Source organism: Bos grunniens, chromosome 22 (assembly GCF_055505025.1).
Source record: "Bos grunniens cultivar Pamir isolate PY7600 chromosome 22, Bosgru_T2T1.0, whole genome shotgun sequence".
Classification (NCBI taxonomy): Eukaryota; Metazoa; Chordata; class Mammalia; order Artiodactyla; family Bovidae; genus Bos; species Bos grunniens.
Window position 1 is genome coordinate 43,695,778 of NC_141186.1, and position 15,705 is coordinate 43,711,482.

The following is a 15,705-nucleotide window of genomic DNA, read 5'->3' on the forward strand; positions in this document are numbered from 1 at the left end:
ACATTTAAAGAGACTTGTCTGGAAAGTGAGTCACGTTTTAACAATAACCATAGTAAAAGGGGGGGAAAAAAAGACCAGTAAGTTAAATAAAAGGCTAATAAAACCTGGAGGAAACAGCTCAGCGTTTTCTTTTAAACCCTGAAGAACACCAAATGTAAATTATGTTGCATAAAGAGTCATTTCAAGAAAAACCAATAATACAATAGCAGAGTCAGTACTAAGAACTTCAATGATATCCAACTCAAAAATGCATAGGGAGAGTAAAGTTATTTTATTAAATCATGCACATCACGTGTGTTAGTGCAAATAGTTTAATCTGTACTCCAGAAATTCTATTGTACTTTATATCTTTACAAAATAGATTTAAACAATTATTTACTTTAAAAAATGTAATTCTGAAGTTAAGCATTTCAGAACAATATTTGCAATAACCTATATACAAGAGGTACTGGGTACCACTGGCATATTAGCATTCTGTGGTGGAGTGGCTTCCTGCAACAGAAAAAGATGAAATGAACTACATGACAGTATTTTCTACAAGTCAATTTGTGACTAATTCCTCCATAAGTCTAGTGATCCTCCCAACAGCAAATCCCAAAGAGCTTAAAATATAACCTTTAAAGTATAAACAATGACTGCCAAACATCACAAGGCAAATTATATCCTAAACTCTACTTCAATATTTGGCTAGGCCTGTGGATTGCCACAGAACATTCAAGCCAGTTCACTGACATTCCCTCCCAGTTTTCATTGACTGAAAAATTTTAACTATGTGATACTTCAGGATATTCTATGACCTAAATAATCTTTATTGACATAACTGTGGTGCCGTACAAAAACCATAGCTAAACCTTCACTTCCGTGTTTTAAATTTGCAACATCAAGCAGTGCTTAGGTGCTTCACTGTGCATGGAATACTATTCATCTTGGGGATAGTGCTTCTCATTAACAGAATGTCCCAGTTAACAACAATAAAAAGTAAATTACCATTTATATACCCAACCAGGAAATCTGTTGGTAGGTAAAATAGCTCACCTTGAACACGAATTAGCTTTGAAATATCATAACCAAATTAAGTCAGTAAAAACTTATCTAAAGAGATATTAATTCTTTCTTCAATTAAACATGCTTGGAGGAAGAGATGATATGGAAAAAAAAAGTCATGCTTCCTAAAATGCTGTATATGAGAAAGTAACTTGGCTTTTAAAGAAAAATATCTCTTTAAATACATGAGGTTTAATAAATTACATTCCAATTGACTCAACAGTTTGGTTTACTGCACTGAAACTGTATAATTACTATGTTTTTGCTCCCAGAAATACTTCAGTTTGCTCAAGAAAATACGCACTCTCATGGAAAGTTTTTCAAAGTTGATGTCCTCCACATCATCAAGTCACATTAAGGCTGAACAAGCGTGCACATATTCCCCAAATCATCACTAGAACAGAATATTTTCCAAGTGTATTTCTCCTTTAAAAAAAAAAAAAATCCACGCAAACAGTTGTATCTAAGTCTTGTTCCCAATAGCTCAGTGGTTTTATAACAAGTAAAAATGGCGTAAATATGTAAAAAATATATATATATGTGTATATATTTCAAACCGATAGGCACTGAGCACACAGGGCCTCTCTTCCCATGTATGTATCAGTTGTTTGGTTTGGGTAGTTATCGAATCAAAGAAAGAAAAAAAAAAAAAAGAAAGAATTACCTGGCCATTAGAATTCAGAGTAAAATACCCATAAATTTAATGTTATAAATAATTTGGTGTACCAAGAAGCCTACTTTAGGCCACCGTAATAATATTCAGAATTTAAACATACTCATTTAAAAATTACATGAAAAATTGCAAGCAAATTATTGCTTACAGTAGAAGAGTCACAATTTTATATCCTCTTTATAGACAGATACATTTTATATACTTTAAAGCAATGACCCTACAGCTGTATTCTTGCACTTCTGCTGTTTTAAGAGGTAAAAAGGAAGAAAATGGTTCTGTTTGTCCCCAGCATGAGTGTGGTGCCAGCTTCTAGAGGGAGGACGGTGTACGGACTCAAGAAACGCTCTCATGGAGAAGCTCTGGCCAGACCTGGCACGTACAGCACGATGGCTGTCACCGCAACCAGGGCAGCCAACATGGGCATCCAGGGCCAGGGTTTCTGTGTGGAAAGAAACCAAGAGTCAAAATCACATTCTCCCCTCTTTTTTTTCATACCTATTAACCCCTTGGTTCCACAGAGTCCTGAATACTTAACAGAATATTAGAAAAACCTTATATCTGCATAAGAATATTTTAAGAAGGAAAGAAGAAAAGGTGAGGGAGTGAGGATGTGAGGAGAGCCAGAACAGCAAGAACTTTTAGAGGACCACTGTGTGGAAGCATAATACATTTTGGGAGAGTCTTGGGCAGTTTTCAGTTTTGTTTGAAGCCTAACAGCGACTTCTCTAAGAAACTCTCAGAGTTCAGCCTGTTTTATTTACTCTGATTTCCACATATTCAGGTAACTGATGTACAGAGATTCCTGGAGTATGTTTCTGCCTAAAATGTTTATTTCTTGATAAAAACCAGACTCACATGTTGGCATAGTTTTATACAAGGGGCTGGTGGGTAAGGTGATAGAAATAAAATGGTCAGTTTTGATAGTCTAATCTGAAATTATAGAAGACAAAATCAGAAGGGGTTCAAAACAGAAAAGTGATATTAAGGTCCTTGCCTGTCTGATGCTGTTGGTAAAGACCATGTCCAAGGGTAATAATGCCACATGGTCATCTTATATGCTGTGCTAACCTGTATGTTTGCTGGAGGCAAGCATGAATAGGCTGTTCTCTCTGAACTATCAGAGGGCTTTACAATATCAGTTTGTTTTGTCTGAAACCTTATTTTCACTAGTGTTCTAAGTCGTATTGGGAAAGTTGGCCTTTAAAGAAATGTTGTATTGTTGCAGATCAGGGCTCAGAAAGATGGGATTGGTTGATACTCTCACAAGGAAGTGCATACTGAGGTTGGGATTGTGAGTCACTGTCCCTTATGCTACTCTCTCATCTTTTTTCATCTTCTTAGCCACAGTGTATATAGGCAAAGGGTTGAAACAACGGAATTCTACACTACAGAAAAAAAGAGGGAAGAGAGGAGGGGGAGGAAAGCTTGCTGAAAACTTCAAAGAGGCAAACTCTTCATTTGTCATTCAAATCTGATTAAACATAATTGGGAAGGGGGTACTAAGTTGCAGCAACTCATAGTTTACTCCAGTTTGCTAGAGACAAAGACTCAGTTAAAGGCAGCATATTAACATCTGGTTAGATTGGAATTAATTCATGGTTAGCGTTACTACAAAGGAAACAAGACAAAATGTTATGTGATTAGTTCAGTTCATTCGGTATGACACAACATGTAGCATACTAAATGAAGGGTTTGCTTCAGGTAACAAAATACCTGCGTGGTTTTGCCATGCACTATATTACAAATATGGCACAAACAGGTGACGGGGACAGACAGACACGACTCAACAGTAGTGTTGTACCTTTCTCTACCACAATGGACCGAAACACCAAAACAGGAAAGCCAGGAATAGGCCGATGAATACGGCTGGGACGGGTTGTAATATGGAAGGCTAAAGAAGGGAAGGGATATTAAAATCATTTTATGCTACAAAAAAAAAATCAGATAAGATGATTTAGAACCCAGGGTGGGTGGGAGGGAGGGTACAAAGACATTTTAAAGACATCTAATATCATCCAGAATGATGGGCCAGGGTAAGTAAGCTGGTAAACTACATTTTAAAGAATGGCTGGAGGCAATGTGGGTGTCCCTAACTACATAATGAAACATAGCACTTTAAGACAGAGCGATGAAAATGCCTCACCAACTGATGCTCTGCTTGACGGTATGGTATTTTTGTTCCATACTTGGAATCCATTATTTGACAATGTACTCCTTTGGAAATTGCTAAGGTTTATCTTATCCCTTTATCAAAACTTTTTTTTTAAACCTGAACTCTTTTGCTTGAGACAGTATTGCTTTCAAGCTTAAAAATAAATGCTCTGTGATACACAGTTCCTAACTCAAGCAAGAGATCTGACACACTGTATGAGAAGCATTTAGTATATAAAGACAGGCAGCTGAGCCTCAGGGCTTTCAGTTACATTACCAGAACAGAAGTATTGTTTTTTTTTAAGAAGTAATTTTTAACTTTTACTTTACTATTATTATTATTTTGGCCGTGCCTCGTGGCATGTGGGATCTTAGTTCCCTGCCCAAGGACTGAACTTGTGCCCCGTGCAGTGGAAGCATGGAATCCTAACCACTGGATAGCCAGGGAATTCCCAGTAAATTTTTTTTTAAACTGGAAGGGAATTACTACAATGAGTGTTATTATAGAGTAATATTTAATTACCATAACTCTAATATAAAAATAGAGGAAATTTACCCTTAAAGTAAATTACTTGTAGAACTGTAAATATTAATAGCAAGGCTACTTTCAAAAAGGTTCTAAATCATACAGAGGGATCCATTCTGATTATGCTAGATGTCTTCACAGGTTAATTTAGTAGAAGGTAGACTGAAATTTCAACATCAGAGAGAGATGAATTAACATAAGAGAGAGAAGTAACCAAACCATTATGATCTGATTTCAGAAGAGTTCTGTAACTGACATTTTTACAATAAATGCAATCCATTTTTGCTTATCATAAAGCCTCCATAACCAATTCATCAATTTCTGAAAGGCTTCCACCTGAGCAACAAGTCTTTATTTATTTTAAACTAAACCTTTCTTTAAGCAAAGGACAGTTGGGCACAACTCATAAGCATTCTGAGTGTGACTACAACTGGATGGCCATGCAACAGTACTCTTTGGTACTTGTGCTGCAAGTTAAAGCAGAGTGCCTTCCTCCATGGGAAGTGTGTGGCTCACACCCACTGCTGTGTCCAAGCCATGACAGGGGTTTGAAATCAGTCAGAGCACAATCAACCACACTGAACATCCATCAGTTAGGGCCCACAAAGGCAATGATCACTAAAACGTGTAACACGACATTTATTTAGTATAACATCTTTCAAAAGACCATCTGCCTTTCTAGCAAATGAAATACAAATTAATATTGTTAAACTCAATTTATACCACAATGTTCTAACTGCATACACACACACAAACACATACTCACTCACACACAGCCCTACAGAAACTCACTAATACTTCCAAATGTTTATAAGAGGCCCAGAAGCCACTAAGCTTTTTAGGAATGTGCCTCAGAACATGATTAGTATAAAATGAAAACCATCATTAAGTCTCCATTTTTTGATACAATCAAATGGTAAGGAGTCACCATGCATTACCCTTTCTTCAGTGGGTCCCTGGTAGTACAGTGCTTTGTTTCCCAGAGGGGGGAAAACAAGAGCTAGATGAAGCTTAGTGACAGAACTTCAGATTTATCTAGGAAAAGCTGGCAGTTCTTAGGTAAATTTTTTTTTTTTTTGCAAACAAGGCTCTTCCTTCAGGTAGTCCTTAGGCTTTTTTTGGGGTACAGGCTAAAGGGGCAAATTCTTACTCAAAAATTTGACAGCACAATGATTCCATTATGGAATTTCATAATGAAAATCTTGGTTCATGTGTACTATAGGTCTTAGTTTCTCAAATCAGTTATAAGTCTTCTGAAAAATCAGCTTCAGGGCTCTCGCCTGCCTCTCAATCAAAGCTAAGCCAAGTTTGCAAAGACTTACATTATTTCCTTTCTCTCGGAGCAGCTTCAGGTTGTCTTTACATTGTTTGAGCTCATCTGTGATTGATTGTTTTTCCTGCTCAGTCATTTCAAACTTCAACTTCAGTTCTGAGAGTACAGTCTGTGTCTTTTCATACTAAAGGCAAAGAAAAAAGAGTGTGCAGACTCAACTTAAAATGGGTATGAAGTTATGTGTTTAGTCAGGTTTAAATACCAGACCCTGTTTAGTCACCTGCACCACCACAGTCAAGCGTTTTTGTTATAAGGAGGATAAGGATCATTTGCACTGATAATAAGAAGCCTTTAATGTTAACTTGATTCCATGTAAGACTTTTCTGGCCTTGGAGTTTAAAAAAAAAAAAATTAAGAGAAGTCACCATTGTATCATGTGTTTCTAATATAAGGTGTCACTTTTTCCACTAAGTGAGTTAGAGGAGAAAAGTAAAATTCCAAACTGAGCAAAAGGAAAGCAAGTGAAGAGAAACCTCCATAGCCTAATTAAATGGCAAGTTTCGGAAGTCTGAGTTTATATCCTGGTAAGTAATGTCAGCCAAGTTATTTTAGTCTTGAAGTAATAACTTTTAATTCTCCTTAGGCCTCCCTTTACCCAGCATCACTGTGTATTAAAGTGTTCTGGATAAGGAATGTCTAGGCAAATGAAGCAGAGAAATATTATCTAAGGTAACTGACTGGGACATATCTCTCTCTTGACTTAAGACTTAGAAGCATCAATGAAAAATAACTTAAGAAAATCTGCTGCTGCTATTTTTCTTTAGTGAAACACGCCACCTTCTGCTCTGGAAAACAGTTCACTGTATATAAAATAAAGTTTGGACAGGCAATCTAGCCCTTGAACATGGGTGACATCAAGGTAAAAAGGAGGATGGTTTGCCCCTACATTAAATGCCCCAGGAGGCAGGAATTCGAGACTGGTTCCACTTCGAGATATTCCATCTTCCATGCAAGCTGAGCTCTCCGGCAAAGAGCAAACACTGTTCTGCTGCTGGCTGTGCCTTTGTCTCAGCCTCCACTGCCCCACTCTGTCATTTCTGAAAGTTTTAGGAGGCAGACAGACAGACAAGGGCTGAATATAAAATAAATATACCACATGTCTGGCATACTAGAAAGATTTCTCCTCTTCCCTAAACATAGCCCACGAGGCTGAAAAGTCTCCAGTTCCTTTCTGGCTGTATCCTAGGAATTTCTCAATGAAGGTACACCTTTATATGGTGCTTCTGAATAATGCAAACACCTTGGAGGGATATATTAGGCACTCATCATTATGCACTCCAAAGATAAATATTATAGATGCAAATGTGGAAAAACATTAGTCAGAAGTAGTGCAGGCAGGGGCTTAGGGTCAGCAGCAAATTCACCACAGCAGGAAGAAAGACACGGGTACAGAGAGGGAGGTAAAATATGAAAGGAACTCCCTGTTGCCTAACCACATTCCCAGAAAAAGTTTGGGTTGTATGCCAGAGAATAAACTTAAGGAGTAAGATTCATGGATTTTATGACAGGTTGTTTTTTTTTTTTAGTTTGTGGGGTCTATGTACTTCCTTCCAGATGGCAGAAGGTTACCGGCAGGCTGCCAAAACAAATTCAGTGTACCTAGACTAGTCTCTGCACCAAGTCTCTTAGAACATAATCAATTCTCAATGATCTGATTCCTAAAGTGACTAAGTGAAAAGTGCTTTGCTGATCCACATTTTCCCTTACTTTCCTTTTCCACCATTCCTACATCCAGCCTGCCCTGTACACCAAAGCACTTCATCATTTCTCCATTCCAGAAGTTGTGGAGAAAGACAGGAAGGCAGCTTAGTCAGGAAGATCCTGCTGTTTACCTTCAGCTTGTGAGAGGGGGTGGGAAGGACTCTGGCCCCAGGGTTAGATGGTGAAGCTACACAACTTTCCTGAGTCAGTCTTTGCAGGGTGGACTTGGGTGCTCAATGTTTCTTAAATTACAGATATTCCTACTAAATCAAAATATACAGATGCTTTCTTAATTCAAATATTAAGACGGTATATCATTATTTTTCTCTAAATATTGAGAATTAAATTTTACTTTTCTCACGTACTTTTTGTTAAATGTTCAAAAAAAAAGCTGCCACATATTTAAGATTTAGTTGTCAAAACAAAGGTCATCTTCTACAGCCTTAGTTTCACATCTCCCTTGGATATCATTTTGCTCCATCTTGTTTTCTAACTCAGAGGTGAGAAACGAGCTCAGGTCTGATTAAGATAAGATGGAAGTATCACACAATATTACCAACACCTTTGGTTCTTCTTCTTAAAAATAATCATATCTGGGCTTGCTCAGTTTGTGATATTTTAGCTTGTGACAGTGCTGAAGATACAGAATCATTATACTGTGCACATTAAGTATAATTCTATGAGAGAAAGGAGAAAAAGCGGAAATGCTGAAAGGGAATATACGTGCATTAATAAAAGGTCGTAATTCATTTGCAGTGGATTACACAGACAGAAGAATCTCATTTAAGAACATTGTAGTTACAGACTAGTATCCAAGAGTTGACATCAGGACAAACGGAAAGAAAAGCAATTTTACATTACAAAGGAGCATGATGACTACACATCATTTCACAATGAAAACACTGAACAAGAAAATAGAAGAGAAACATATTGACAAGATCAGACGTAGTTTTAAATGTGCTGCATTTAATGCAATCCAGAGGCTATCGACAATTTAGATGCTGTGACAACATGCCACTGCCATTTGTGGGAACAGTCAAAGCATTCTGCACTGATCGCTCAGTGATCAAGAACAGGCAAACAAGCAATGCAACAAAATGGCTAATGCATTCAGAATAACATACAATAGATTTATCTTCCAACCACAGCATTCTTCCCAGATTTTGAAAGAATTATGGCATGTGGACTGGAAGGACACAAAGTGCTTACAGTATTAAATACTAGGATATTTACTTTGGCACAGAATTTGTGTTCCAACCAAATAAAATGAGATTTCTCCAAAAACACATATCCTTAGCAAGAAGATAAAAATGAACATATTACAAAATCAATATGGCCACATGTAAATAAAAAATGTTACAGTTTTGTGTTGTTGTTTTTTTTTCCTTTAGGAACAAACATGAAGGCAGAAGAACAATAATCATTTCCAGATTCAGGATACTATAAGGAGAGAAGAAAATTGCAAAGAAAAACTACATTGATTAAACAGATCTTCTAAAACAATCTGGGGGAAACTTGTTATTGAAGACAAAAGAGTTGTCTTCAAGTTCCTTCTGTTTAAAACCAATCCTTCATTTAAGAGGGTCTACAACCGGGGTGAGCCCTGCCAGGTAGGTGGAAATGAAACAGACTTCTCCACCCCCTAGCTGGCCACAAGTCAATGCAGGCAGTAGTATTAGGCCAAGAGGACTGACTGCAGCTCTTACTGCCCCATGGTCAACCTCGACCATGCCCATGTGTGTGGGGAGGGGGCTCCAACACCAACCCTCACTATTTTAAGTATGATTTGTTTTTTTAAAGTCACCAAAGTTGAGATTTTACGCAAAATGACATGAAAAGTGAGCATGCCTATTTGTGAAGAAGGGAAAAAAGAGATGGGGGGAAAGAAAGGAAAAGGCCACAGAACATGAGTTTGGCTGACTGGGTATGAGCTGAGTTTTTTCATAAGCAACTTTTCAGGCCAGTTTCACCTGAGGGGTTTGGATAGCATTATGGGGTGGCCCCAGTTTACTTTCCCAAAGTCCCCTAAATTAAATGTGATACTGTCTGGAAAGATAAACAATGAACTGAGTAATCTGGTACAAAGGTCAATTAACTGGTAGAGAAAACCTTTTAATGTAAGTTTGTATATTTATATTTTGAGCCAAACCTCACTGATAAATTCTCTACATTTGGACCATAATACATAGCTAACAAATCACCAGGCAGAGATACATCCAGTATCAACTCTGTGGCAGGTAACGCTTCCCTTTATTTCTAACTAGCATGAATATCTGATTTGCTTTTGGCTTTAAGTCCAACCATAATTGGGCTCATAATGTCTTTTCGCTTTACCTCTTTCTGTACATCCTTTGCTTGGTTTTCAGCCTTACTGAGAAGAGTTTTTAAATCAGCTGAATCCCGAAGATGCTGTTCTTTTAAGGATCCCACTTGATTTTCAAGCTCTTTCCTGGTCACCTGCAGGATGCTGAGATCACTGGTAAGCTCTAAACTCTGCTTCTGAGAACTGCAACAGAAATATTGACAATTATTCATGCAGAAACCAGACACAGCAGGAAGTTCAATTTCTTTTATATTTTACTAGGCTGGATGGAATGGATTTCAGAAGAGAAAAGAAAAGTGTGGGGGAAAAAAAAAGAATGATATTTTCAAGAAGTAAAAAAGCATTAAAACACTAAAACAATGAGAGTTTAAAGCTGTTTCTTATTTTCAGATAATCAAATACATGCAAAGGTTGAAATTATAAAAAAAGAAGTAAAAGGTGGCTGTATATTTGGTCATACACATTATATGTAGGTCTTCTACATGAAAAGAAAACATATTTCAACTAGTTTCTTCAAGTACTTGACAGATAGGATGGCGAGCAGAAACTTAAAAGTTTAGGAGCCACTTCCAACTTTAACTAAAGATAAACCTACTGAAATGAGAAGATACCAAAATCAGAGGAAAACACAAAACCAAGAACTGGGACGGTTGAGATGTAGACCTCAGATCTGCCACTATTTAGCTGTGGGATGCTGAGCAAGTCAGTTCACTGGTACCATTCCATTCTCTGAGTGAGCCTTTCCTGGCCTCTCTGATCTGTGCCAGGCGCTGTTTGCACAGACACAAATACACAAGGAGAGCCTCCTCCTTGGCCAAACAAGAAGATTGAACTCAGGAATTTCTGAGGCTGTTTTCCAGCTTAAATCCTGTGATTACTGTTACAATTTGATGTAAAAAAAAAAAAAAATCACATTTACGCACTATGAAAACCTCTTGACAAGCCTCAATAGAAATTCTGTTCATACGGAACAGATTTATGGACACAGCAGGGGAAGGAGAAGGTGGGACAAATGGAGAGAGGAGCACTGAAATATATACATTACCATATGTAAAACAGATAGCTAGTGGAAAGCTGCTATAAAGTATAGGAAGCTCAGCTCAGTGCTCCGTGATGACCTAGAGGGGTGGGATGGGGTAGGAGATGGGAAGGAGGTTCAAGAGGGAGGGAACACATGTATACTTGTAGCTGATTCATGTTGATGTACGGCAGAAGCCTACACAACTCTGTAAAGCAATTATCCTCCAATTAAAAGTAAATTAAAAAAAAAAAAAAACAAAAAACAAAAAAATGTAAATTCTTTGTTCAATTCCTTCTACATCATGGACAACAAAGAAGAAAAGACCTGTACACTGTAGCTGTGTTAAAAGAATTTGGTTCCCATCTACAACAGAAATAGCTAAAGGAGATAAGGTTTTTGAGAATCACAGTTATATGCCTCTCAGGATAGATCATAAGTCTCAGACTCAATACTGTACCTGAAGTACTATAGAGAATAAATCTCATGCTGATTGGATGCTAGGCAGATACTAGGTGTGAGCATGATGTTGTTAGGGGAATATAGCTAGGAACTAAACAGCATGTAAGACACTGTAAAGAAAGACTAGCTTCTAAATACTACTCAAATGCTGGGGTGGCTTAACAAATAAATTAAGAGAACTATTAAATCAAAAAGTTTAAAAAGCAGAATTAATGTCTTAAATAGTTTATGTGAGTTTAGACAGATAACTTGACCACTGATATTCCAACAGTCTGGAGCCTAATATTTTAAAATCATATGCTTCTAACTCATAAGGAATTTGTAGGATTGCTTTTCAACATTTAAACAAAACTTGGAAGTAATTTTAAAAATAGCATTTAATAATCTGCTAGATATCAATTTATCATATCTCAAAAATAAGGGATCGAGTCTGAATCTTTAAAATATCAAATATTCCAAAAGAAGAATAATTTAAGATACTCAATACTGGTAATCAAATATCAATATTTCTTGCTTGATAGAATACCAAACTAAATGGATTCACCAAGATCCAAATGTATTCCAAATAGGAAGAACCTGAGTGTCTGTATCATCTTACACACATTTTATACCAAATAATTTGCCCACATGTTCTGTCAACTGATGACCAATTGATATTAAATACACATAAACATATGTGTGTGTATGTGTCTGTGAGTGCATCCATTTATTTGTCTGTTTGTATTTTGGGCCATTATTTTGTCCTATTCATATTTTGAAATTGCTTTTACAAACTTTTATGTTAAAAACAAACATCTGTTTTATTCTCTATTGTTAATTAACTCTAAACATTCAAAGAGGAATACCCATAGAAAAGATTATGGAATGGTAAGACACTGGAAGAGAAAAAAGTGCTTTAACAACACTGATATTAAAAAAAAAAAAAAAAAAAGATACTGATACTGAGCTCGTAACAGTATAGGAAGGAGTTTTACAGAATAAGTCAGTACATCTTGCTCCTTCAATTAGTTCTTGATTTTTTTAATATATAACCAATATTGCAACTGTCTTTGTTTTCATAAGAATTAATGAGGAACGCTATTTTCTGATACATCTAATTATCATTTTTCCCTAAAGCTTATTTTCTATGAGAACTGAGCTTGATCACTGAATTTTTGCTAACCTTAATACTCTTCAGGAGTATAAGCACAAGGCTAACAAGAGAGTAATGACTCACATTTTTGGTGTACTGAGGGGAGGGAGACAGTTTAAAGAATGGCTTCAACAATAAACATGTACTACCTTCATATTTGGGCTTCCCTAGTGGCTCAGACAGTAAAGAATCTGACTGCAGTGCAGGAGACCTGGGTTCGATTCCTGGGTTGGAAAGATCCCCCGGAGAAGGGAATGGCTGAATGGCTACCCACTCCAATATTCTTGCCTGGAGAATTCCATGAACAGAGGAGCCTGGCAGGTTACAGTCCATGGGGTTGCAAAGATTTGGACATGACTGAGTGACTAACACTTGCAGCTTCATATTCTGAATTAGAATGTAAACACAGCTTAAATAAAAAATATGGAATCAAAATGGGTCAAATTTTAAAGGAAGAAATAAATGTTAAACTATACAATAAGTGTTGGTAAGAAAACAAGACTCTCTACTAAATTTGCTTAAACAAATCTATTGCATTCATTGGTTTGCCTGTAGGGTACTAGATATTATGACAGATTTAATTGGTTTTAGAGATTTTTTGATCTTATATCTTATTATTTTTTACATATCCCTGTTTGATAAGGAAAAGCTGATTCTGTGTCTTTCAATAATATCAATTCTTTTATCACAGTCATCTTCTGATGAACCTTATAAACAGAAGGGATCACTGGCATGAAAGAAAAAAACAAATTTGTATTTGAAATTTATTATCATTTAGCTTAAAGGTGAATTTAATCATAGATCATTTGCTGCTTGTTTGTTTAGAGCTTTCGGGAATGGGGGTGGGAAGGGGCATTTAATGAATCTGTATTCCATGAGTACACCCAAAGGAAAGGACATAGAGGTGGTGCCAGAAAAAAAGGGCTTCAGTACTCACTTAGTGGGGTTAACCTACCAAGTAGCCAGAAAAGAGTCTGGCTGAATATTTTGTTCCAAAAGATATTTCAATATCAAAACTAAATTAAATTTAGATGAAAATCTAAGATACAGAAATATTTTGAACCTAAATAAGAGTTCGTGCATACTTGTGCAGTTCTTTTTCTTGCCGCTGCAGTTCTGAAGATAGCAAAACATTTTCCTTTTTTAGAGAACGGCATTCGGTATCCAATACATTCCATTCCTTTCTCAACTTCTCTAGTTCACCTAAAATAGTCCCAAAACACATTTGTTAATACAGAAACGTAACTATTTTTCCCCCTTAAAAAACAAAGATTTTATATGGCTTTTCCTTGATTTCTGTTACTTTGCAGTTATGCCTCAGCAAAGTTCTCATCACCCTGAACTTGAGTAATATTTTTTTCCCCACTTCACTTTTACAAGACAAATAATTTTTAATAGTATTTAAATAAATAAATGTAAAATTGCAAATTTTTTCAATTCACTGTAGAGCTTATAGATGTGAAGAATGTATATAGCCCCAATATAAAAACATTGCTTTTATACAATCAATCGTTATGGAAGAGAAAATTAGCCTGACTGTGTTATTCAGTACAAGTTATGAAGTTATCAGTGTCAAGCATTAACAGCTTTACGTAAAGGACATTTCTCACCTTGCAGCCTGGTTGCTTCTTCCCTCTGCTGGTCCTCGCATTGTTGACACCGAAGCTGAAAGCTATTTTGCAAACTCATGATTTCTTTCTCATATTCAGATGCTGCTTTCCGCCACCGCTCAAGCTCAGCTCGCACTTTCTTAAGCTCTTCTTGTAAAGAAGCAATGTCAGTGTCCCGCTCAGAGGCAGCCTTTTCTGCCGCTTGATGAAGGAGTAAAATTTCATCTCGGGCACTAAGCAATTCATCTCGAGTACTTGCGATTTCACTGTCCTTCTCCTCCCGGAGATTCTCAATATTGATGTGTAACCTCTGTAGTTGGGCTACAAAAGTATAGTTACTCATCATTTTCTTAGTTCAAGTAATCAGGAATAAAAGAACAGTCCATATGGGACTGTAGTTACTGCACAGCCCAGGCTGTCAGAGCGTTTGTTGCTTTTGATTAAATTGTACGAGCAATCCATGTTTAATGCATGAAACATCAAAATACAGAAACATAAAGAGAGGAAAAAAGCTCAAAGTGATCTTTATTTCTCCCACACAGAGAAAATTACTTCTAACATTTGGTACTTATTTTCCCAGATTTTTTTCTAAGCATTTATACATATATAAAAACAAAAATTGGGAGCAATCATAATAAATACAGTGCTCTCTATGCTGTAGGTGATAAATATTTTTTAACGACAAAATAGCTATATTAACTTTCTTCACTAATCCTTTATTTCAGATATATTATGCTGTTTTTAATTACTCATGACAATATAACGCAATCTTGATTTTTTCCCCCCATAAGGGTGAATTCATAAACATAGAACTACTTGGTTAGATGGCAAACATTAATAAAACCTTTGATATTCTTAACTCAATTTTCTGTTGAATTGTCAATTCCTTAAAGAAGTTTTCTCTCATGGCTTATCTAAAAATAGTCCACTGTCATTCTCTAGTCCTTTACTCTGCTCTTATTGGATATCACACTATATACTTATTTGCTTATTGTTCATCTTTTTCACTACACTGTACATCTCATGTATACTATCCTCAAGACTAGAAGAGTAAAGAACCAAGGATTATCGGTTGAATTAATGAATTAATAAAAGTTACTGAATACTGCCCAGTCAGAGGTATATTTTTTAAAGCTCTGGTCTTGTTGATGTGAACTGGAAACAATCTGTATAAAATCATACTGGGTTCAGAACTAGAATACTGGTCTTGGTTACTATAACACAAGAAAATTATAAGTATAAAAAAATTTGTTAGGTAGAAAAGAACAATTAAAATAAGAGGATTTCAGACTTGGGGAGGAAGAGGTTGCCTCATAAACAGACATTAAATACTAGACCATTTAAGTTTGTGGGAAGCAGTAAGAGGTTAACAACCTCAAAGTCTGGAAGGGCACGATGGCCAGGGATTACATGACCATGGATTTGTGGATAAAATCATGAAATATACATGCTGGCACTAGGGGGCACTCAATGATGCTCACGTAAGGCAGCTTTACCACAAGAGGCACCACTACATGAACCTTCAGGGATAACTGTCCATACACAATACAGGATGGAAATATAGATACAAGTCAGATTTATGTAAACTAATGGATAATAGCATTAAACTGTAATAAAACTGTGAAGAACTCTCATGAATTTAAAAATTCATCTACCCAGCTACCCCAGAAATTGTTTGACCATAATACAATTACATTTTTAAAATAACTGAAATGTCCGACTCAAAAAGAAG

General features: G+C 36.4%; 1 protein-coding gene across 50 annotated transcripts in view; it reads right to left on the reverse strand.

Moving 5' to 3' along the window:
• Positions 1-248: 248 nt before the first annotated feature.
• SLMAP (sarcolemma associated protein) overlaps positions 249-15,705 on the reverse strand; it is a 152,225-nt gene continuing 136,768 nt past the window's right edge. For 27 of the 50 annotated variants that reach the window (XR_015151487.1, XR_015151485.1, XM_086367330.1 and 24 more), the window contains 6 exons: positions 13,974-14,294; positions 13,449-13,566; positions 9,763-9,934; positions 5,717-5,851; positions 3,519-3,608; positions 249-2,156 (listed from right to left, as the gene is read on the reverse strand). Coding sequence is in view for 47 of the 50 variants with exons in the window: in XM_086367330.1 (XP_086223456.1) it covers positions 3,525-3,608; positions 5,717-5,851; positions 9,763-9,934; positions 13,449-13,566; positions 13,974-14,294 (830 nt within the window). In the remaining 3 variants the exon portion in view is untranslated. The remainder of the gene's footprint in view (positions 2,157-3,518; positions 3,609-5,716; positions 5,852-9,762; positions 9,935-13,448; positions 13,567-13,973; positions 14,295-15,705) is intronic. The other 23 variants (XR_015151486.1, XM_086367329.1, XM_086367314.1 and 20 more) reach the window with 1 other exon arrangement.